The 24112-nt window shown below is 43.6% G+C and overlaps 1 protein-coding gene across 1 annotated transcript in view; it reads right to left on the bottom strand.

Annotated features, from left to right (window-relative positions):
* Positions 1-4935: 4935 nt before the first annotated feature.
* dscamb (Down syndrome cell adhesion molecule b) overlaps positions 4936-24112 on the bottom strand; it is a gene marked incomplete at both ends in the record, with an annotated part of 264878 nt that continues 245701 nt past the window's right edge. Inside the window, 6 exons of the mRNA XM_080731519.1 lie at positions 4936-5462; positions 15843-16145; positions 16987-17187; positions 21075-21239; positions 22016-22131; positions 22390-22420. Of these exons, the coding sequence (XP_080587645.1) occupies positions 4936-5462; positions 15843-16145; positions 16987-17187; positions 21075-21239; positions 22016-22131; positions 22390-22420 (1343 nt within the window). The remainder of the gene's footprint in view (positions 5463-15842; positions 16146-16986; positions 17188-21074; positions 21240-22015; positions 22132-22389; positions 22421-24112) is intronic.

Raw genomic sequence — 24112 nt, 5'->3', positions numbered from 1 at the left:
GCAGGCCAAAGGCATTTTCTGTAGGTGGCAGCAGCTTCAACAGGGTTGATCGGTTATTTAGGAACTTGTACACTCTCAGCTTTGCCAGGTCAAAGTCCTCCGAATGGTCAGCTTTTGATGCATATACAGCTATTGTGAGGTCTCTAGCCTGATTCTTGACATCCTCTGAGAGGGAATAAGAGGAATTTTCACCAAACTCCTGAAGTGCAGGGAGATCTAGACCCATGCTGGTCTTGAACCATGCCTTCTTTCCAGTGAAAAAGGGATAGCTGGTGGTATCTCTGCCACTCAGGCTGTGAATAAAGGGCAGGGCACGACACTGTGCGAGTCCAAGGGCTGAGACCATGTGATGGATAGGAAGATATGCATCCTGCTCTGTTCTCACCCACAGCTCTGGAAGGTCTAGGAGGTGGGTGGCAGCATGATATAGGCACATGATGATGATGACTGTGTCATTAGCATGGATGACAACTCTGTCAACTTTGTGAGCCTGGACACTGTAGATGGTGTGTAGAATTACCCTTGTGTCGGCCTCCTGTTGTGTTGACTCTAGTGCAGGGACATCAACAACACACCCCTCCTTGATCACAACACCCCTTGTCTCTTCTTTAAATCCTCCACTCAGGTAAAGATGGGTTGTACCAAGAGCAGACTTAAGTGTCTCATTTTGACACCATTCTTCACAGAGGAATCTTAGAAGGTTTGCTTTGTTTTCAGAGACAGCAAAAAACTCTTGAGGATCAGGAGCTGTATATTGTGCAGAGACTTCATATTCTTTTGCAGGTTTTGAATGGACATACCTGTGTTCCTGCTCAGCTGTCTTAAGACTGGTTCCACTGCCCCGCCCTTTATTCACAGCCTGAGTGGCAGAGATACCACCAGCTATCCCTTTTTCACTGGAAAGAAGGCATGGTTCAAGACCAGCATGGGTCTAGATCTCCCTGCACTTCAGGAGTTTGGTGAAAATTCCTCTTATTCCCTCTCAGAGGATGTTCAAGAATCAGGCTAGAGACCTCACAATAGCTGTATATGCATCAAAAGCTGACCATTCGGAGGACTTTGACCTGGCAAAGCTGAGAGTGTACAAGTTCCTAAATAACCGATCAACCCTGTTGAAGCTGCTGCCACCTACAGAAAATGCCTTTGGCCTGCACCTGAAAAGAGCTGCTCTAGCAGCCATAATACATAAAACTGCACACATCGCGAAGCCAGACATCCCTTGCTTCACTGAATATGGATGGTCTCTAAGTGATGGGAAGGCAGTCCCCTGTCCATCTACAGAGTCAGCCTGGCCTATATCAATGGACAAGGCAATATCATGTAGCTGTATCAAAGGCTGCCAGAAAAACTGTTCATGTGCGAAGAAGGGAATTGCATGCTACTTGGGGTGTCGTTGCCAAGGACTGGAGACAAGATGCAGCAGGATAGGTACACATGACAGTGATAGTGACTAGCAAGTATTTGCATTATAATGCAGCCTGTTTTAATCATGTGTTCATTATAATTTCCCTGAAGCTGAAGTTGTTGGAAAGCATGTGCATGTCTATGTGTGAAAGACCCAAAAAGGCAGTTGCATTCATTTCATTGAGATAATCTCTCTCTTTTTTCTTTTTTTTTTAATTAAAAAATAATTTCTAAGATACATTGTTTTGGTCTCTGATTTTATCTGAAGTCATTGCTACAACTACATACAGTAGAATCGGACAAGAAATATAATGTCTCATTTACAGCCATTTTGACAACATGCAAACTCAAGAATAATACAGGTATAAGTCCCTTCTGTGCCATAAATCTTAGCAAATGGATTCATATTGCTTGTATTTGCAAAAGCAGTCAACAATCATGGTAGAAATTATGTTAAAGCTCTATTTTGGCAGTCCACCATCTTGCAAATATGCACAATAAAGGTCCAGACACACCCAATAATAAAATAAGCTATTCCATTGGGTCTCCCATGGTCAGACACCATGAAATAGACACCAAGTTTGCGTTTCTAGCTCATCTGGTTCAGAAGTTAGAGGCAAAACCTATTTTCTGGGTCCTTACATTATGGCGGCCATATTGTGGCGGCCATATTGGATTTCATGGAAACTTGCAATACAAAAAATGTTCATATGGATACCATTGATCAACCTGTGAAGTTTCGTGGAAATATCCCTCAGTTTAAAATTTTGCCCTATTCACGCCCCATTAAAACTAAAGGCGGCCATATTGGACTTTGTTGTAGGCTACAAATTGACCGGGTTGTCCATATAGGTTGTGATCCTACTGGGTCATAGATAATATTTCTGGTGGACAACTTTGTATGTCGGGGCAAATGCAGCACACCTTCCTTTGCCCCCTGGGTATGATGCTTAATCAATAACCTTTTGTTCAGTGCTAAATTTAGTCCCAGGATCTACTTTGTATTGGATTGTCACAATTGTCCTTTTCCACCCGCTCCTCTTGTCAGTACAACCTCTGACTGCACTCATAGCTGATAGGGTCAAAAGTATTGGATATACCCCACAGGTCTGCTAGGGACCTAGAAGACACAAATGTCTGTAACTGGATACAAACGACCCGATCATAGTGGTTTGCATTCAGATAAGTCAAGTCACAATACCGGAGGTACTGTTACACAGGCAAAGTAATGTGAAATAGTTAGAGCCGTGGTATTGGTGTACTTGTTACATGTCATAATGGGACAATGGATAGTGCGCTAGAGATTATCCACTTAAACCCTATTGTGGCACGATGTAAAGTTTTAGATCAGCTATCTTCGCAATTTCTGTGTGGCACCGAGCTATAACATAACTAGACTACACTCTGTCGAGGTGCCAACTTGCGCCTTGTGCGCCAGCAGAGCTCGCCCTGTTATTGCGACCGTAGGGAGCATTAGTATGGAAACTTGCAGAAAAAATCTGTCATGCTTGATTACCCTACACACACACACACACACACACACACACACACACACACACACACACACACACACACACACACACACACACACACACACACAGGTGTGTGTGACTCTGTGGCTGTGACGCTTACCCTGTGACACTGTGTCTACCCCACACACACTACTGTTTATTAAGTGCTCTGGTGTTTTTTACAAACTGGGATTGTCTTTGCATGATTTATGCTTCTGACGCACCCTCAACGTGAATATCGCATCAGGGGAGTGTCTGTGGAGGGGACGAGGCTAAATTTAGGGTAGCGTGAGCAAGCCGCGCGAGCAGCAGTCAACCTGCGGGTCGAGACCCCCTGATGGTTGCCCCTCGCCATAATGGCGTCTTACTGGTTTATATCAGGTAGCAATTATTGATGGTGACGTCACCAAGAATGCTGGTCTCTCATTGGTTGTTGATGGTGACGTCACCAAGAATGCTGGTCCCTGATTGGCTATGAGAACATTGACGCCGGATACAAAATCACAGAACGCAGTACTTGCGCACTCTGCTGGCGCCAGTAATTATGGCATAAGGGGTGGTTAAGCAGACTAATCGTCAAAAATATTCTCTGAAGTGAAAAAATAAGAAGACCTGTGTGTCATGTGTGTTCTGGCCTGGGCAGTTTGCCCCAGGAAATGTGCCAATCTCAACAGGAAACAATGGTACCTACGTATAAACGCCGCATCGGTTGTTGTTGAGAAATAACTCCCTAATCAGCATCAATTATCCTGCTTATTCAGTAACTGAGCAATCAGAATCAAGCATTCAACCAAGCCGTGTAATTTGCTTCTCAATTATTCAATTGGTTTATAATTGATCAATAGTTGCAGCCCTACTGTGAATTATGAGAGATTGGAATAATTCAGGTGAGAGAAAGATGAACAAGAGGGACTGTGAAGGATGTGAGGCGAGAGTTGGAGTGGAATGAGAGGTTTAAATATCATCAATCAAACTCAGATGTGTGCAAACATGACTAAGGACTTTATTAACCAAATCATTTTCCCTGTAATATCCACAAATAAAAGTGATCTCTTTATATATATTCACATTGTATAATTTCATAGTGTGACAAAAAAACATCTCTTTTTTTTTTTTCTCATTTGGATTTCCAGCCATTCCTTATAATTGTCATTTGATCAGTCGCCATGCAGTCGTTTGGAAATGTTGGAAAAAAAACGTTACGATTGGTCGGCATTGGCGGTCTTATCAGGCTCCTGTGTCCTCCGCTTCCATTGGCCCCTCAGTTACCCAATCACAGATTTCATCACACTGCGACAATAAAGTAAAAATAAATTAAGAAAGCAACGTTCTCCCATTTAGCGCTCCACAGTCCTCTCATTTCCTTTTTGTTTTTTTTGTAGTCTTTTTTTTTTTAGATATTTTTCTATTTTTATATAATAATAATAATGACTATAATTATATCCGATATAAATTCAATAGTATTTTTTTCTCTTTCTCAAATTTTTAAATAAATCATTTTGGCAATCTTCATAATGTTGTCACTTTAGCATAAAAGAATACTCGAGTAGAAAATAAAAACTGTGAGAAAAAACTTCATCAGACAGCCAGGAGAAGAAGAGGAAGGGGGGGGGGATGCAAAGAGTGTGAACACAACGGAGTGAGTGTGAAAGAGAGAGAGAGGGGGAGGGGGCAGAGAGAGAGATAGAGAGAGAAAGAAAGAAAGAAGGAAAGAAAGAAAGTTAGAAAGAAGTAAAGAAAGAAAGGAAGAAAGTAAGAAAGAAGTAAAGAAAGGAAGGAAGGAAGAAAGAAAGAAAGAAATGAAAAGGAAAGACAGTATAGCATCCAGGTTCAGATGCACATGGGAAACAGATCTATATACAACATCAGCTGTTGTGGAAAAAACTGTCCATCCATCCATCCAACATCCGTGGTCTGTGGTGGTGTGCCTCCTCTTGTCCGTCATGGTACAGTGTTGTATGTAATCTGCAGTAGTCCAGTGTCAGCAGCAGTTCTCCAGTAGTGGCTTAATGTCCCAGTGTTATACCAGCGTGTAGGACTTGGCATAGGGGTTGTTGCTCTGTTTCAGGTGTCCTCTGGAGTCCAGCAGGGACTCCTGTGAGGTGCTGAGCTTGGCAGCCTGTGCTTGGGCCAGGTCCCCCGAGGCGGGGCCCTCTCCCCCCCGGGCGTCTCCCCTGGCGTCTCCTCCTCGGACCTCGCCCCGGGCCTCGCCCCTCTCCCGGGGCTCTCTGTGGGGCAGGGTGGAGGCGGTCCCCGGTTGCCACTGCTGCACCTCTCGGGGCGAGGGCACCTCCATGGGGGTGGGCTCCATGGGAGGGGGCCTCTTCAGGGTGCGGCTCCGCTGGGGCTCCAGGCAGGTCTGGCCCATGGCTCCTCCTCCTCCACCTCCTCCACCTCCTCCTGTCTCCCCAGCAGCAGCAGCAGCACCTCCTCCTCCTCCCACGGCTCCGCCATTGCTGCTGCCTCCGCCTCGGGCCGCTGCTGCCACGCCTCGGTTCAGCAGGAAGTCCATGCGGAGGTAAGGAGGCAGGTGGACCAGCTCTCCTCCTAAGGAGTCACACACACACGCGCACGCATGCACACGCACGCACGCACGCACGCACGCACGCACGCACGCACGCACGCACGCACGCACGCACGCACACACACACACACACACACACACACACACACACACACACACACACACACACAGATCATGCAACTGTTAGTTAAAGCCTTTGACCCCCAAATGATATGGACCCCCCCCCATCTGAAAATGTTTCGTGCCAGGGACAATGGATTATTATTATTTCTTTTAAATGGCAAACACTTTTTTTTCCTAAAATGTTCAAAAATAGCTGATGTACAAGCTCGCAACGCGGCACCAATCTTGTAGATCTGCTATTTTTGAAAAGCCAACGCTTAAATCCAGAATTCCCGGTTTTAATGGGCTAAGAAAGGCAAACATATCCTTTTCAGAATGCACAACTATTTTTTAGCTGTGCCTCAGTGCTCCAATGCTTGATTGTGAGTGTGTGTAGGTATGTCTGTATGTCTGTATGCAGTGTGTAGATATGTCTGTATGCAGTAAGCAACAGCTGAAATACTGCTGGGTGACCAGGTGGCACTGTTGAACATCCTTGACATTAATGGACAACACAATAATTCATATATATATCTTAAAGGAGTAGTTCACCCCCAAAATGACTTTTTTTCTATTGATTACTCAGGCCATGGAGAGTAGAGTTCAATAATATTTTTTTGGTTTTTGTCACATTCCTAAGACCAAATTTTTATTCGAGTAAATTTACCCCCATTGATTCCGGATGGTGACCCGTTTCGAAACGGGTCACCATCCGGAATCAATGGGGGTAAATTTACTGTTATCACATTTTTGTCTTAGGAATGTGACAAAAACCAAAAAATATTATTGAACTCTACTCTCCATGGCCTGAGTAATCAATAGAAAAAAAGTCATTTTGGGGGTGAACTACTCCTTTAATGAAATGAACTGCTCAAAGGCACCGCTCACTTCACACTGGGTGTGATTTAGTAATCGAAGGCCTTACTATTAGTTCTTCCTTTTTTTATTGAAGGCCTAGTTCATTTTTTTAATGTACTTTCGAGTTTTCATCTTGCTTAGAGAGGGGCTTACAGTATCCATTGTTTGATCTGTAAAGATTGCTGAGCAAATCTCCCATTCTGATGCAAAATTCAGTTCTGCAATACATCAGGGAGCTTGTTTCTCTGCATAGTCCTTTGAGATACATAAATACATGCATTAACAGTACACATACTGTATACAATACATACAGTACATGAAAAGGCACACACGCGCACACGCGCACACACACACACACACACACACACACACACACGCACACACACACACACACACACACACACACACACACACACACACACACACACACACACACACGCTCATAATGCATTATACTTTCAAGATTTGGCTAATCTTTTACTCGTGTCCCATTATACCAACGGTTTGAATACCCTAGAGATAACAGAAAGTAATATAGGTTCACATTCACACTTTTACATTATTTCGCCCCTCTATGCACTGGGATAGTCATTTATTGATTTCTATGGTTACCATCATTATTCTACCATGCTTCATCAGGGCCACAACTCCTGCAGTTTCAATCAGAATATGCATTGCATGATTATGGAGCAGAACATAATAGGATGTTCAGCTATATTATCTAATCTTCCGCTATCATATTAAGTTAGAGATTCCATCAGGATTTTTTTTCCCCCTTTAATAATGTTATCATTTTTCATTCCTACAGGGGAGCTCAGGGGCGGATTACGGTACATCTTCCTAATCTGTTATCTAATTCCTATTCAAACGTCTCTCCATTTCTCACGGGGCTATCACATGGAGCAGGCCCAAACTGGTAGTTTGCAAATTCTTTTAACTCTCCCTGCGCCTGTGGTTTAATCGTGCAGGATGAGAATGAGCTTTATTCGGAGCGGGGGGGGAGGGGGGGGGGGGATTTGGCAACCTGTGCGCCAAGATAAACCATGTCAGATTTAATGCAGCTATACTTAATGAGAGCACCGTATTTAAAAAGCTTCTACACCTTGAAGCAATTTTAGTGTCGCTGAATGGAATGAGTGTGAGAGAGACAGAGAGAGAGCATGAGGGAGGAGGGAGAGAGAGACATTTTTATTTGGTTGAAAGGGTTGATGATGCTGCCATTTTTAAATGTTTCCTCTTTTCAATGATTGGATTACATTTAACCATTATTAAACGAATATATATATATATATATATATATTATATTTTTTTACTAGTTTAGATCATCACATCATGTTAAACACAAATCGAACGGTTTTGTTTCCACCCGACAACGGCGATATATATAATTTTTTCTTTTGCACGTTTTGCAATTTGTTTAATGTTTTCTTTACATTTTGAGAGATGTTGTGAAAAGTGACACCATGTGTGAAGTGTTTTCACGGAGCCAGTGAGCTGCTTGCTCCTCACACAGAGAGAGGGCTCAGGTCAGGTTATCAGAGGCTTCTTCAGGAGACTGAACACTTGATTAGCAGAGGAGTCCTCGGTACACTTACAACAACACTGAGCATAAATCTTTCAGGGGGGGCCGCTGAGATCAGCAGGCTGTAACTTTTCTACTCTGTGTTCCACGCGAGCACGCACGCGAGCACGCATGCACGCACGCACGACCTGAAAAGTACTGTAAATGTGAGGTTTCCACCTGACTGAGACGATATACTGAGAAACGGGATATGTGACACTATTCCAACGCGCTATTCAGACACACTATTAACACATACTGTACCATTGACACACACACACACACACACGCGCACGCACGCACGCACACACACACACACACACTGTTCTTAATGATTGTACAGATATGCCTGTCTCTGCAGATTCGATCCAACACGCGACCTTGAGGCAGAAGTGGCCGGGATCACTGGAGGCCATGAATAATTTACAGTGCGTTATAATAAACCTGATTAGAGCCAGTGGAAATGATGAATGGCAAGCAGCGTTAATTGAATTAAATATAGATTTAAGTGTTTTCTATGGAAGCTTATTAGGAATTAATTTCTAAAATCCATCAGCCTGTAAATTGCAGATCGCGGTGTAATGGGACAGTGCATGTATCCAGAACACAATGGCAAGTCTATGCCACGCTATTAATCTCAGTGTGTGTGTGTGGGTGTGTGGAGGGGGGGGGGGTGTACATGTCTATTGTGCCATCAACTCTGCGCTCTTGTAAAGGGTGATGTTTTCATATTCTCCCCCGTGGCTGTCTATTGATCATAATCACACGCCAGCCATTTTCTTCATACATCGAAAACAGGATTCTCTAAAAATTAGGTGTCCTGCGTCACACAAAGTGTTGTGTGCCTCATGCGTGTTCTCCTCAGCTCATATTGGGTCCTCTAATTGAATGTTGCGATTACTAGACCAAAAATATGTTTCGTATCAATATTCCATGTACCGGTACTATGTGCAATTTTGAAATACCATGTTTTGGACAGTACATTAATTCTTAAAAGAAATGAACCAAAAAGATTGGAGTAAGTTCCCCTGTTTAGTTATAACAACTGCTAAAGTGTGTCTGGGTTATCTGACACGACAGGCTGTGCCACTCTGGTTTGAGTGCTTTCAGTGGCGCGATGCGCTTGCAACCAAGTCCTTACATAGGGCTCTGGTTTCCAGAGCCAGAGCGGAGGTCCATGCTGTCTGATGAACATTAGCCGACACGCGTTCTGTAGGCAGTCGCGAACGGAGTGATGTTATTATTAGGTTCATCAAACTAAAGCTGCGCTTGCATTCTGCCCAGCTGCATGGGATGAACATACAGTTAACTAGTGGCACAAGTGCGCGTGGAACGCCTCTTCCTCTACATTCTATATAGTCCTTATAAAGCATTCACTGTAGCTGCGCATTGACATCACGAGTTCACGACCAATAGATAGATTAGCTCTTGAAGTCAAACAACACAATATTATGCTGTTGTTACAAATTTGTTGTTTTTAAATGTAAAACAAAAAGCATTTTACCCCAAAGTTCCCCCACGTTCTCCCCCACTACATCCCTGCATCCTGCTAATCCTGCTAAACACCTAGTTTTTAGTGACCCGTAGCCCCACAAGGGCCAAGGGTCATTTGATACTAGTAAGACGCCTCAGGGCGACATGCGACCTCACCCTAAAGGGCGAGGTTGCGCCAATTCTTGACCATCTAGCCAGTGATATACGTATATCGGACCAGTTACCCATATATGGAGATTCCTGCATGATAGTCAACAATGTGATGTCAGAACATGCCCATGTATGGGCATTACCAAATATGGGCATTCCCAGATATGCCCTTGATATTGATGACATCGGGACAGGGATCTCCATATACGGGCATAAAACGGACAAGGACGTAATTCATTTGCAAGAGGGATCTGGGAATGCCCATATATGGGCATGTTCTGACATCACATTGTCGACTATATGGGCATAAAATATATGGGCATAAAAGGGACATCAGGCCAGAGGGTGAAGTCAGAGTGGAGGCAAACCCATTCTGTTAAGAGTGGTTCCCCTGAACAGTGACATGTCAGAGCGACAAACCCATAGAACCATAGACTGTAAAAATGTGTACTGACTGACGGACTGACTGACTGACAGACACAGACGGAGACAACCTAGGACATTTCTCATGGTATACTGTGACCTTCGGTTGCAATTAGTCATCCAAACACATGCACATAACAAATGGCATGTTTATGGTCGTATCCCACCACTCTGTTATCCAATGCTCATGTCAAAGTTTACAGGCAAAGCATTCAGGAAGAACACAGCGATGGGACAAGATATTTACAACAGGTCAAATGGCTCTGGTATCCCAGGAGAGACACATGGAGAGAGAAGCATACAGGGTCATACGCTGTTAACCCTCTCTGGGGTCACAGGAGCTAAAAGGAGAGAGAAAGAGAGACCAGGCCATCGACTGAGTGATTGACACAAACGAGAAAAAAGTCACCTCCCCCCTCTGTTAGACCCTGTTACTGCCCCGTGTGACGGACAGGTGAGAGAGAGAAGAAGACAGAGAGGAAGGAAAGAAAGAAACAGTGAAAGTGTGAAAGAGAAAGTGAGCGAGCAAGAGAGACAGAAAGAGAGAGAGAGAGAGAGAGAGAGAGAGAGAGAGAGAGAGAGAAAGAGTGTGAGAGAACAGAGAGAAAGAGTGGAGAGGAAACAAGAGAGAATGCACCCCAGTGTGTCTAGCGCATGTGTTATGACCATAGTGATGGATAGGAGAGGTCAACACAGGTCATGGTGACGGTAATCGAGACAGAGATGAGGGTGAGGATGAGGTCAGTGCGGTGGCTAGATGTCCATCAGGCTGCTCTGATTGAACTGGGTTGGTTCTAACCTGGAAACAACAGATACCATACCATAGCGTTGCTGTCAGGTGGAAACCGTGTGCGTCCAAAACCATTTGTTTTTATTTATCATCTTAAGAAAGGATTTAAAATAGTGAAAACAGACGATCTACAAGCACACAACGCCTCGCGATGCGAGGCGTTGTGTGCTTGTAGATCGGCTGTTTTCACTACTTTTGAGTGACAGTCTCGCATGATGAAGCAGGGCTTTACTTTACGAAAAAAAAAAGCATCCAAATGTGAAACTTGGAGATACGAGGTTTCTGCTCAACAGTGACGTTATCTACACTGCTAAATCCTGGTTGATCATTCCACTCCGAGAGTGTAAAAATGGACCACGTAAGGGTCAATTTTAAGACTTTTGTGTTTCTGGTTTATTATGCAGGGGGATCATTTGCTGGGTGGAATCATCTATAGCCATAACCTTTTCTTTACATACGTTATGGAACATAAACTATTCCTACAAAATAAACATAACGTCTCTGTCGGGTGGAAACCTCATAATGTCCAAAACTGTTGCTTTTCAGTATTTAAATTCAAAAGTAGCAAAGGTAGCGGATCTACACGCTCAAAACGCGTCACTTTGCTCTGCGCTTTGAAATTGTAAGATCAATGTGTAGTATGATCAATTAATCAATCTGTAGTATGATCAATTTATGACGCTGTAGTATGATCAATTAGGGCATTCATTTACAAAGTAACTCAAAAAGTGATAACGTTTTCTGCCCGACAGCAACGATAACATTTCCTACTTAAGGTCAGCTTGTAGCTTGCTTCATTACAATGTTGACCACCAACCGAAGACCGCAACCGGAAACCATCGTCCACGGTACAGTAAGTGACACCAGTGATATTTACACTGTGACGGCAAAATGCTGTTTTGTATAGGTAACAATGGCTGGCGATCAGGTTGACAGATAACCTCTGTTTGCCCCCAATTGGCCTGTGTACGAGAGATCTATTGATAATGAGCCCTGAAACTTTAGACGCACGCTCTGATCGCCTGCTTAAAGGCCTGTTGGCTAGAGCTCATGTGTCACGCACACACACACACACACACACACACACACACACACACACACACACACACACACACACACACACACACACACACACACACACACACACACACACACACACACACACCACCTGCAGACCAGACACCTCCTGCGTAGCCATCCATGACCCAGACACCACCTTGTATCACGACAGGACAGGAGGCATTTACCTGAGCTGGGAGTGGTGTGTGTGTGTGTGTGTGTGTGTGTGTGTGTGTGTGTGTGTGTGTGTGTGTGTGTGTGTGTGTGTGTGTGTGTGTGTGTGTGTGTGTGTGTGTGTGTGTGTGTGTGTGCGTGCGCGTGTGCGTGCAGAGGTTAGGTTTAGGGGTTGGCATTGGAGTTACAGTAAGCCTGTTGTATATAATTATAGTTACATGCTACTGGCATGCACACAAAATAGCCCATAGACCGTTTATTTTTGGCTAATATGATAATGTCCCCACAAGTACAGTAACACAAACGTCTGTGCATGTTGGTTCCTGCTCGTACCAACCTGTGTGTGTGTGTGTGTGTGTGTGTGTGTGTGTGTGTGTGTGTGTGTGTGTGTGTGTGTCCATTATAGCATGTTGTCTCTGCCGGGTGGAAAGTGAAACCTCAAATGTCCACAACTGTCACTTTTCCCGACTTTAATTCAAAAGCATCAAAAGTAGCAGAATCTACAAGCTCAAGGATCTGTTACTTTTGACGCTTCTGTGTGACGCTGTAGTATGATCAGGTAGGGCGTTCATTTTCTCAACCTTTTCAGGCCGCGACCCCCAAAATAATCATATTTTAACTGGGGACCCCACCACCCTGACGAGTACTAAGAGTTGAGGCATTACATTCTATATAACAGTTCTATTGTGAAAATAGCCGATCTACATGCTCACAACGCCTCGCAACGCGAGGCGTTGTGAGCATGTAGATCGGTTATTTTCACAATTTCTGCCTTTCACAATTTGGCCAATGTTTAATTTGTTATTTTAGAGGTATTAAAAAGTCCTTAAATTGTCACTTTAGATCTACTGTACCCTAACTTTATGTTGGTTTGTTTACTGTTGAGTGAGAATCAAGTTAATCATCTGGGGAACCCCCAAAATAATTTGAGGACCCCCCTGGGGGTCCCGACCCACAGGTTGAGAACCACTGATTTAGGAAAAAATACAAAGAGTTTAAATTTTGGAGATGCGAGGTTTGTGGCGGACAGCGAGGATGTGGTTGTACTCTCAGTGTGTGGTCAGCAGTGCGGTGTGTTCCGTGGTGGTTGCAGGGGCGTCAATTGGGTATGGCAGGGGTATGCAGCTGCCATACCCTGGGTCCAGGGGGGAGAATACAAGTTACTTTAAAATATAAATCCATGAATGTCTCATTGTCTATCTGTGCTGGTTATGTTGTTAAATTACATTAAAATAACTACAAATACAAAATTTAACAAGGTATTATAATTATATTCTCCACACTATTATTCTCCCCATCTTGACAGAATAGTAGACTATATTGACAGAATAGTATATTCCCAGGTTCCGCAGGTCAGCTGCACAGGTGCAATTCATTATTGTTAATTGTGGCACGTTTACTATATTATGTCAAGTTTAGCTGCACTTGAACAACTGTTCCAGACTGCCATATCCAGCCCAAGAAACCATAGACATTTTTTGGGGGAAAAAAATAGAATTTACTTCTTAAAATAAATGTATCATGCCTGTTGCTAAGGTATGGCAACATGCGTCGGAGTGGCGCGCGTGCAAGACACCAGTCATGTTGCCATACTTTACCTTTTTCTGAACTGACGCCACTGGGTGGTTGTACTCTCAGTGTGTGGTCAGCAGTGCGGTGTGTTCCGTGCCAGACGGTGTAATCAATCTGCACAGCCGGGGCTGACGAGCACCGCGGGTCAGGCGAGGTAAGAAAAGGGCCGCACAGATCACTTCCTACAAAGTGCACACGCAAGCTAAACGCGCCGCTGGAATTCATCCCTTTTAATAACATTTTCTTCTTCGCAGATTAAGAGTGCACCGGGGGGCTGTTATCGGAGAATCCATATCTTACAATCTTTATTGATGATGTTGTAATGTGTAATGTGTTTTTTTTTTTTGGTGGGCACTAAATCTAGACTATGAAACTTTTAGAGCATCCCCATGCAGCGGGAGGTGGTGAAGGAACCTGGGGGTTCTGCTTGGAGTAAAGTGTGTTTTCATGATGGATTACAGTTTGATTTGTCTGGTGGGGTTGTGTTGATATTAGTATCTGCAGGTGCACTGTGTCCTCAATCCAGGGGGTCCCCAGCAAAATGAGTTAATATAGCACTTTCTACGTTAGGCATCGGAAAAGAGCCAATTTACAAGCTCATAGCGTATCGCTTCAGCTTGTAGATCTGCTATTTAAAAAAGAATATTGAAAACATTAAGTGACTCCCTGAGCGAGTGTGTTTGTATCTCACGGCGGCGTGGCCGCCGCTGATCCTAGCGGGAGCCCCTGCGGCAACCGCTGCTGGTTTGAAGAGCCCCTTATGCTGCTGCACAAAAGTGCATTTATCTTCTAATCTAACTTTTAAATCACGTTCATGTTTAAAACGTGGCCTTCTCTACCGGCCGTTACAAAAACACTGATGCCCGCGATTGTCATTTTTCTGTCCTGAGTGAAAGAAAATACTATCGTGAAAAAATCCCAGACATACTCGGTTTACATTTACACTGATTACTTTTTCCATGGTGCTGCTGAAAGAGGTAAAATGGCAGGTTTCCATGGCAACTGCTGATTAAATCTTGAATAATCCTGGGCACCCGTTGTGATTAAAGACAACTCCAGACTAAATAACATATAGGCTCATTTTCCTACTTATATTGGGGTTTTACTTTAACCCTGATTAATTACGTTTTGTTGTTGTACAAACACGCCGCACACCAAAATCTAGACAATTTATGATCTCACAGATGCAAGCTTTGTGAGCATATAGATCGTATATTTTTGTTTGTAACGTGTAGTACGACGGAGCGTAAATTTGCCATTAGTGTTTGTGTGCAGGTTGTTCAGGATCTAAATGTATTCCCCTGGTACCTCATTAATTCATGAATCCATTTCTTCACTTGTCAGGTGAAGACAGACACCAGAGCAATATTCTCTTCTCTTGACATTTTGTTTAAAACAAACACGCAAAAAAATCTAATCTAATTTGTCTGTTTTCTTTTGTTTGTCAGGAGTCCAATATGGCTTCTCAGTTTTGCTGAGTGTGCCTTGGCCTTAAGGGACCTTATAGTGGAGCAAGCTTAATGTATTCTTGATAAAACAAAAAAGTTTCAACTTCTTAATGAAATGAGTTGTACTGTATATATGCTATATATTCATGCCGTAGAAAAGAAATGATTAAGTGAAGTGCATCTGGTGTACTAAAGACAACATTTTGCCAAGTAATACTTACTGTAAGTTATTAAGCACACTTAAAAAAAAAAGTGCAATCATTTTTGACAGACAGCCAAAGAAGATCTCTTATAATCGTTGTGTAATAATATTTAATGTGGAAGTAAGCAAACAACTCCTTGATTCAGACTATTGGTCCTAGTTTCGTCAGTGCCTTACTTATTTTAAAATGCTTAAAATAGCCGACACGTTGTGAACTTGGAGATCGGCTATTTGAACTATTTAGAAAATAGTAAAAAAAAAGGCAAAGACGTTTAGGGAAAAGGGGTAAGGCACTGATGGGCCCTCATCTCCACATTTGGGAAGTGTTGAATTTTTTATTAAAGTCGATGGAGAAAATTAATTCACGAATAAATTAAAATAAATTAGACTATATAACGTATCTCTTAGAAAAATGCACCCCTGCATGTCCCAATGACATATGGCCCAAGTGCGTGCCACCAAAACTGTGGGAGGAGTAGCGCGGCAAAATAAAGTTTATCTAGAAAGATGGATGAACGGAAATAAAGTCGGACAGGTACTATACGTAGTACTAATGGCGCCTCTGCTCACCGGGTCTTTGTGCCCTGGGCGCGGCCATGTTCATGACCCGGCTGACGTCCTGAGGTTTGGGCGGCGAGGCGGTGAAGCGGCAGATGCCCGACTCGGACGGCGTGCTGGAGGTCAGGCTGTCGGTGTAGTCGTTGGTCCCCGCCGTCATCTGCTCCGACGACGTGTCCGAGATGAAGCACTCGGTGATGGTGAACTTGGCGTGGCGGAGCTGCTCCTCCATCTTGGCGTGCTCGTAGGCCCGCGCCAGCTCCTCGTAGGTGGAGGAGGCGCTCTCTGTGGACACCATGCTGCTCCGCGCCCGGTCTGCCCAAAACACAAACATGGTATGGGATTCAGTGTTTCTGTAGTAAGCACCAGGGCCATTCATTGTTAATGGTCCAGGATACAGAGCATAGCAGTGCTCTATAGCAAGGGTTTCCTTTTCATATCTAGGTCCATTATTTATTCGGCATTTGAGCCGCGGACCACCATTTGATGAGATCAGACCCAAGTATTTTGTTATTGTTGGATACGACTTTGTGCGCAATTCCATTATTGATGTGGATGACAGGCTATGCACAACAAATACAAAAGGGGGGACCACTATATCCAGATTTAGAACAGAGCAATAGCAAGTACTGTACATCTCAACAAATGCAGAGATTAGCTTCCAGGCAGCTTTTTGATTTCCATCATAATTTCTCATACCACTGGTTCTTGAGGGGTCTCCAGGGGGTCCACAGCTAAATGAAGAACAAGTTACAGGTAAGCCCCATTTTATTTTTCAGCTATTTATTTATTTATTTGTTATTATTCTAACCCTTTTGACACATCTTCTCTTATGGGGGTCCAAGCACATGTCAATTTGTGGGTTGTCCTTGACACGAAAAGGTTTGAGAAGCTCTCTCTTATCGCCACTGTCCGGCAGAAAACTCGTTTTCAAATGTGTACGTTTTTCGTAAAGTAATAAAGCCCTGCTTCATCATACAGGACTGTCGCACAAAACTAGCGAAAATAGCCGATCTACAAGCACACAACGCCTCGCGATGTGAGGCGTTGTGTGCTTGTAGATCGTCTATTTTCGCAACTTTAAAGCAAAATAAAAAAAGGGAAGGTTTTGGTCATACAAGGTGTCCGCCCGACAGCGACGTTATGCCATACAGACCTGTGTCCTGTGAGGGGCTGACACTGTAGCTGTCACTCTCCTTGTCCACAGAGCCGGTGGCACGTGGTGTGGGCAGCCTCCAGTCAGTGGTGAGGGTGTGCGAGGAGCTGGTGGGATGGGGACGGTTGAGGGTCCACTGGCTGGCGTAGCGGCTTCGGGCCGCGGCAGGACCGGCTTTGGCAGTGCGTCTGGCAGTGGGGTCTGGTGTGGAAGGGGTTATAACAGATACTGTAAATTTAACTGTAAAACATTTGGAGAGGTCCTGTCAGAAACAGTGATTAACCACTCAGACAGTCATATCATTGCTGTCGACTAAACTGCTGTACACAAAAGGATCGAAAGTTGCAGATCCACAGCATGAAAGGTGCGTGCGTGCGTGCGTGCGTGCGTGCGTGCGTGCGTGCGTGTGTGTTGTACTAGCATAAGACCCTGTGGCACCAAGGTATGACATCTATCATTCGTCAAAGGCAAATGGTCCTCAATACAGCAGCCAAAAATAGCATCCAATTCAGCCTGACCCAGACATGCTGATGTTCTATGCACCAATGGGCCACATCACAACGATATGGCTGCATGGCTCCTTTAGAAAGGGGCTCTGATTAGATCTGAGCAGAGGAGAATAGCACTGTAATGGTAGTAGGTCAGAGAGTATCGTCATTTCATCACTGGGGACTGAGGGACTGAGGGGTGGAGAGGTATAGGGAGATATGAGGGAGGGGGCAAGAGTAGAGGGAGACAATGATGGAGAGGTGGAGAGGTAGGGAGATGGCAGTGGTGGAAAGTAACTTTAAAAGTACATTTACATAAAGTAGGGTAGGGTAATTGATTTTTCTTTGGTTAAATAAGTGTTAAATAGCTCTATATTCTCCTAGTACTCATTGCTATAGTATAGAGTGTATGTTCAGTAACATGGGCCTCTGTGTCTCTCCGGCTCTTTATTACACAGAAAATGTATTTTCAAGTTGGGATACCAATGTTATCCAATCAGGATAGAGACAGGATACAGATTAAACAAGTGAATCTGGAAGTGATGACACAAATAAATGAGCAGACGAAATTGGAACTGGGACACTCTAACGATTAAGCTGATAAATGGGTACTTTCATCTGATTGTCTGGCATTTTGTTGGAGCTTTACTTGTATTTCTACTACATGGTGCTGATACTTTTACTCAAGTAAACATTGTGACTACTTCTTCTACCACTGGGACATGGGAGGGGGTGGAGGGATAGAGGTAGGGAGATGGGAGGGAGGGAGATGGGAGGCAGGGAGAGAGAAAATGATGGAGGGATGGAAAGGTCTACAGGGAGATGGGAGGGAGGGATGATGTTTGGCCAACAGGCGTGAGAGAGAGAGAGAGCAAGCTGAGTCAGCAAATTGGGTTCAAGCCCCAGTGGCCAGGCTAAATGAGCCAATAGTGTCTGCATGGGTGTAGTATGTGTGTGGTTACGTGTCTGTGTATGTGTCTATGTGTGGTTTGCGGAGGCACGTTTTTGTATGTTCCTAATAAATGTTTGTCTCCTAAAAATGGGTCCGCAACTTAATGGGGCCCGACCCATTGTTTGGAAACACTGGCCTGAGGACTATCAAAGTGGGGGTGGTTGAAATGAAGGTTTGTACAGTAAGCATTGAGCTGGAACAGAGCCATGAGGAGAGAAGCTGTCAAGAGGAGCCAGACAGATCACCGTTCTTCATCAGTTCTGCTCCACTGAACCTGGACCCCCTGACCAGTAGATAGGCTGCTTCAGGGTCCACAGTGTGTGTGTGTGTGTGTGTGTGTGTGTGTGTGTGTGTGTGTGTGTGTGTGTGTGTGTGTGTGTGTGTGTGTGTGTGTGTGTGTGTGTGTGTCCACCAAGGTTATTATAGTTTTATTAGTTATTATTTGGTTTACTAGTTTAGTTTAGTTCTTGAAAAGGCTTAGTTCTATTTGATCCTCTTTGTAATATGGGGTAGTCAGGGGCATTGGGGCAAGAATGTATTTTGAGGCTTAAAACTGGCACAGATGAAACATTGGAACATTTCATACAGTACCCACCCAAAATACCACACTTAAGGACTGGCCTATGGTTAAGGCACACTGTACCACATACATATATAAATATACAGGCTCTAAGCTCTATGATTCCCAAGCATGGTGACCTTTGCTCCGTGTCACTACCCGTCTCCCGTTTCTAGCAATAAAGGCACAAAAGCCCCAAAAGTATCTAAAAGAATACTTCTCAGTATGACATATTGATAAAGACTAAAACTAAACACATTTCCTCTATGATTTTAGTTTTGTAAATAGCTTTTTTTGCCTTTAATTCGGTTTTATTAAAATATCTCGTAAATTCTAGTAGTGTCGTTATTTCCTTAGTTTTACTTCACTATAATAACCCATGTGTCCACACTCACACAGCTAGCTGGGTCTGTATTCAGAATGCATGGGCAGGGCAGTATCGGGTTGAAGCTCATACAGGTTGAGAAACTATTTAGCTAGCTTGTCGTTCAGATGAATGGCCAATGAAATGCTATTAGTGGAGTTGTTTTTTTAAAACTGCTGAGTTCATTTCCTTTTCCAATGTCATGCAGAGTCAAAGTTAAGTGTACACTGTGGCACTACAGTTCCCAACCTGTTCTGGATCAGAACATTGAAAATGTAGCTTCCACGGCCCACCCATATGACCTAGAATGTTTATTTTAATGACCAACCAATCGATTGTGTTCTATTTATCGGTATCCCAAAGAAAGCAATTTATATTTGTCTTATATTATCGATACAATACCAGTAAGACTCCCTAATCGTCGCTTACACAAACTTTAGAAGGCAATCGTAGCCAATCAGGAGGGAATATGGGAAATGGGACAGATCCATGTTGATGACATGACTTTAGAGATACTGTGTACCGCTTTGTATGATTTTAGGCCAAAATCTATAGGAAAAATGAGTTTTGCTAAAATCGGCCTGATGGTGGCTCTAGAAGAGGGCCATGTGAGAAATCAGGGGCGGAGGTTGTGATTTGCCAGCCAAGGAGTGTGTGTGTGCGAATGTTGGCATGGATAGGGGCAACGGTGGCCGAGATAAGAGTAGGGGCAAAAGTGTGACGTGACGGACAGACAGACAGAGTGACGGACAGACAGCTGGTGGAGCTTTTCATAGTAACTTGCGACTTGGCGGTCGCAATTAGTGTTTTGCTAATGATTTTGGGGCCCACTTGCATCATCCTCATCCTCAAGGCCCACAGGTGGGCCCCTGTACACAAGTTGGAAATCACTGCTGTATTGTTTATCAAATGGTTCCCCATTAGCTGACGCCTGAGCGACAGCTAGTCTTCCTGGGGTCCATATGAAATACATACAAATATAAAAACATGAAAAAAATACATACTTGCAAACATTATACAGAAATTAAATACAACATAACATTGTAATTAAATACAACATAAGATCAATATCCCGGTCATGTGATCAGCTGCGACAAAATGTGTCTTTAAAGCTCTAGCAGTAGGAAACTGCTAGAGGAGTTACGTAAGACTCTTTAATATAAACTAACCCAATGAAGAAAATGTGCCATAAAGTATGGCTTGGCGCTAGGAAAACATTGTTACATCCATAAGCAGTGACAGTGGTTGGTTTCACAGGGATAACAGTGGTGTTTAGAGCCCGACCCATTGCAAGAGTGAAAGAGTTTGAGTCCGATGTCGATCCTCAATTCTAGACCACCAGTTACAGATGTTTTTTTGCTGATATTCTGTGAACACTAACTTAAGCAAATAAAATTACTTTTTTGATAGATATTTTTTATAATGATTAATTATTAAACTTTAAACAATAAGCAAACAAGTAAATATAAATACAGTTAAATTGAACTTTGATTTAACCTACATAAGCATTATTGAAATGTGAAAACTCGTCAATCTACAAGTTCACAACGTTTTCACATGAGCGTGCAGATTGTCTATTTTTGAAAACCTTTGACATTTTCTCCTATAATAAGCCAATTCCGTTGTCACGCTAAGGCCAATATATAGTCTAAACTGCTCTATGGGTCGGGCTCCAGTGTTAGCAGAAGTGTCAACAGTAGAATAAATAAATAATAGAGCACTGACGGTGGTGGGACTCACTGGTTCCAGGCCTGGCGTCGGACACGTCCACCAGTGGTCCGGTGGCCTGGGACAGAGACTGGTAGTGGACCGTGTGAGTCACTGTGGACGACTTCTGCTTCTGGGGCTCCCCAAAGTCATTGTCTGTTAGCAACACGGTGGACCGGTCGTCTGCAGGGGAGGGAGGAGGGAGGGACCAGATGGTACAAAGGAAGGAGGGGAGGAAGAAAAGAAGGAAGAAGGAAGGAAGGAAGCATTGTGTGAGCCAAGGAAACAAGAAGAAAATGCAGAGAAGGAACAGTCTAACAGTGATGTAAACTGCTTAACCACTTAACCAAAAAAATATACAGTATAATATCGTCACCGTCGGGCAGAAACCTCGTATCTTCAAGTTTCAAGTTTGTACGTTTTTTCGCGAAGTAAAGCCCTGCTTCATCAGACAAGGCCGTCGCACAAAAGCAGTGAAAACAGCCGATCTACAAGCACACAACGCCTTGCAGTGCGAGGCGTTGTGTGCTTGTAGATCGTCTGTTTTCACTAGTTTAGTTCATTTTTTAAAATAATAAAAAGAAATGGTTTTGGACATACAAGGTTTCCACCCGACAACGACGATATATATATAAATCAGTTTGAAATGCGCTAATCGTTGTGAAATTGTAGATCAGCCATTTCTGGATATTTCGTCTGTCGGGTGGAAACCTCATACTGTATGTCAAAATCTTTTACTTTCAAACTCAAAAATTGCTAAAATTTCCAGCTTGCAGATCTGCAACTTTTGATGCTTTTGTGTGACGCTGTAGTGTATGTAGTATATGATGGCCCATTAGTGCCTGTATAATGACATGCCAAAAAAAGCCCTTGGGATGCCGGTGATTAAAGTGGTTAACTGAACTAAAAGAGCACAGAGAAAGAGCAAGGAGCCACAGGGGCCTTCAGTTCACACTCACCGATTGTCTCCATGGTATCCCTCTCCTCGATGAGGAGCTGTGCGCGGGGGATGTCGATGTGCATTCTCAACGTCTGCTGCTGCTTATTGACGGTATCCGGCGTACGTGTGTTCTTACTGCGGGGGAGGGGGGGAGCGAGATCAATGACAGAAAAAACAGCCTGATTTTGTGACTAAGCTGCATGAGCTTTGCATCGCATTAAGCCAAAATAAATGCATACAATACCATTAAATTTGATAAGTAATTCTAAGGGGGCAAGAGGGGGCTGTATAATATCCTCTATGCAATATATCTGATGGCTTGATAGATAATTCCAGGGTGTATTGTGATTTATGGTCGCTGTTTAAAGGCTGATTGAGCGTTACAGTACATACCTCATCAGCATTTCCGCCAGGCTTTTGGCATCTGTGGAGTGAAGTGCAGAGCCAGTAAGCACATTAACAATACAAGTGGAGATGCAAGCACTAACACAATCTGAATCAGACCATTCTCTTGGAAAAACACAGCAGTGAAATGGTGAGTGAGAGAGAGAGAGCAGATGTTTGATCTGGGGAGCCTGTTGCTAAACATTTCTTTGATAACTTATTTTTCTTTGATCCACTATTTGAGATCTTTCTTAGTTTTTATACATGATTTAGTCATACTGTAGTCAATGTCTGTCACTGCCCAATGCCTACTCTTTGGTCTGGGGAGGGTGTAGACCGGTGGGGGGTCCCCGGCAACAGTAGTACACAATCATTTTAACCACAAAAAACAAAAAAACAACAGACCTACAAGCTCACTGTGAGCTTGTACATCTGCTATTTTTGAATTATTTGAATATTTCAAAGCCTTCTATGTTTTTTTTTTTTTTTTTTTTTTAATCTTTCTATGTAAGTGGTGCTCAAATCGTTTCATGTGAAGGACCCCCAAAATGATATGTTTTTGGCCACAGACCCCCATCTCAAAATATTAAGTTCCAGGGACCCCCCAAAAGCAAAATTTTAGTTACAAACGTTCGCTTAAAAAAATACATATATTCAAAGAATTGCACACATTTTCACGACTTTTCAAAAATAGCAGATCTAGATAAAATAATTAAGGTCCCTCCACCTTGGGCCCTCCTAGTAACTCAGTCCCACTCCCCCCCCCCCCCCCCCCGCCCCTTGTGACGCCCCTGTCCCTCTCAGTTCTGCTCCTTTAACATCTAGTAACAGTCACTAGTAACAGACAGCAGTGACAGAGATGGCCCTCCCCCTGCCGGCTTGCGACTCCTGAACCCAGCCAATGGTGCTACAAGGATTCACTGCGGGGCCCCTGTGCTTTAACTATTGAAAAATAGCAGATATACAAGCTCACAGCGCGGCACCGAGTGCCACGCTGCGAGCTTGTAGATCTGCTATTTTTGAAATCCTTCTGAAGTTTTTTTTTAAAAACCTATGTTTCTATGTCAGTGGAGCTCAAACCTTTTCATGTGAAGGACCCCCAAAATGGTATGTATTTGGCCACGGAACCCCATCTCAAAATATTGAGTTCCAGGGACCCCCCCAGAAGCAAAATTTGAGTTACAAATGTTCGCTTAACAAATACATATATTCAAAGATTTGTACACATTTTCACGACTTTTCAAAAATAGCAGATCTACAAGCTCGCAGCGCGGCACTTGGTGCCGCGCTGTGAGCTTGTATATCTGCTATTTTTCAATAGCTAAAGTATAAAATAATTAAGGCCCCTCCACCACCTTGGGCCCTAGTAACTCAGTCCCACTTTCCTACCCCTTGTGACATCCCTGGTGGCGGGCAGGAACTGTACCGCTGCCACCCGGACACTCCTTTAATGATAGCTTCTTAATGACAACCGCAAAGTCGATACTGAGCTTGACAGTGACTGCTTTCAGTTTAATTGCCCCTGCCTGATGCATTTGAGATCAACATGGTTTAATTATAAGGCACTTGCTCTTGTGCAAGTATGTGGGTGGGTATAATTGTGTGTAGTCCGTGTACCATTGCGTAATGTCTTTGTGCGTGTACATGTACTTTTCTATGAATGTTTTATGTGCATATGTGTGTGTGTGTGTGTGTGTGTGTGTGTGTGTGTGTGTGTGTGTGTGTGTGTGTT

This window comes from Nannobrachium achirus (assembly GCF_963921795.1).
Source record: "Nannobrachium achirus genome assembly, chromosome: 8".
In the NCBI taxonomy this organism is placed as follows: Eukaryota; Metazoa; Chordata; class Actinopteri; order Myctophiformes; family Myctophidae; genus Nannobrachium; species Nannobrachium achirus.
The sequence above is the reverse complement of the archived record's forward strand: the minus strand, read 5'-3'. Positions and strand labels throughout refer to the sequence as shown.